General features: G+C 48.1%; 1 protein-coding gene across 1 annotated transcript in view; it reads right to left on the bottom strand.

Annotated features, from left to right (window-relative positions):
- Nucleotides 1–142: 142 nt before the first annotated feature.
- LOC104493380 (methylenetetrahydrofolate reductase-like) overlaps nt 143–943 on the bottom strand; it is a gene marked incomplete at its 3' end in the record, with an annotated part of 3,296 nt that continues 2,495 nt past the window's right edge. The window contains exons 5-6 of the mRNA XM_010136044.1: nt 865–943; nt 143–393 (exon numbers count right to left, since the gene is read on the bottom strand). The exon at nt 865–943 is cut by the window's right edge and continues 6 nt beyond it. Coding sequence (XP_010134346.1) covers nt 143–393; nt 865–943 — 330 coding nt within the window. The remainder of the gene's footprint in view (nt 394–864) is intronic.

The raw sequence follows: 943 nt of genomic DNA, 5'->3' as shown, positions 1-943 counted from the left end.
AACTTCTAAAAGCAAAAAAGTGCTAAAAAAAAAAAAGGCAGGAGAGGAAAGGTGCCAACCCCATCCCATTGCTTGAGCCCTCAGTAGATGGGATGGATGTGTGCAGAAGAGGAACTAACCGAAGCCAGCATGTTCTGCTCACCTGGGGTCCTCCTTCCATATGCCCAGGCGTTTAAGGACTTCGGTAGTAGCCACTTCCCGATTGAGGGTGTAAAAATGAAGCCCATGCACCACACCACTGTCCAACAGCTCCCGGCACATGGACACTGCCAGCTCCACCCCATAGTTCCGGATAGCTGCATCATTGTCCTTGATGGGTTCAATCACATCTTTGATTTCCTGAGGGACTTCCAGCTTGGAGAGCTTCACCAGCTGGCGCAGGGAGTGGTAACCCTGGATGAGGATGCAGGGGATTTTCATTTTTCCAAGGCCCTTTTCTGACATTCCAGTAACACAGGTACTTGATCTCCATTTTGTGGCAGGAGGTTTAGAATTGGGGCTCTTGGATTCTACTTCTGTCTCTAGGATAGTAACACAGTCCTGGTCATGTCACTTTGGGTGGTTGCTTCCTATGTCTTTGCCTGAGCCCAGCACGCTGACAGTGATGACTAACACCTTAGGTCTGATAGACCATTGTCCTTTATATCCCTGTGCCATACGGGCACAGAAAGCCCTTTAAGCTTGTTATTACATGCCAAGGAGTTTAATTTGGCAAACTGTCTACAGATTTGTCACAGGTTTAGCACTCTCACTTCCCAGAAATCTTGTGGAGGCTATTTACAGACCTGTCTCAAGCCCTGACCCACAAACACTGAACATCCTGGATCCTTACTCCCTCCCCGAACAAGAATTTTGGGATTTCACCTGTATGGGGAAGATGCCAGGAATAATGGGGCAGGTGATGCCAATGGCTTGACAGTCCTTCATGAACTTGAGAAAGGTT

Source organism: Buceros rhinoceros, unplaced genomic scaffold (genome assembly GCF_000710305.1).
Source record: "Buceros rhinoceros silvestris isolate BGI_N320 unplaced genomic scaffold, ASM71030v1 scaffold24905, whole genome shotgun sequence".
Lineage (NCBI taxonomy): Eukaryota > Metazoa > Chordata > Aves > Bucerotiformes > Bucerotidae > Buceros > Buceros rhinoceros.
Note: the sequence above shows the minus strand (reverse complement) of the source record. Positions and strands in the feature narration are given on the sequence as shown.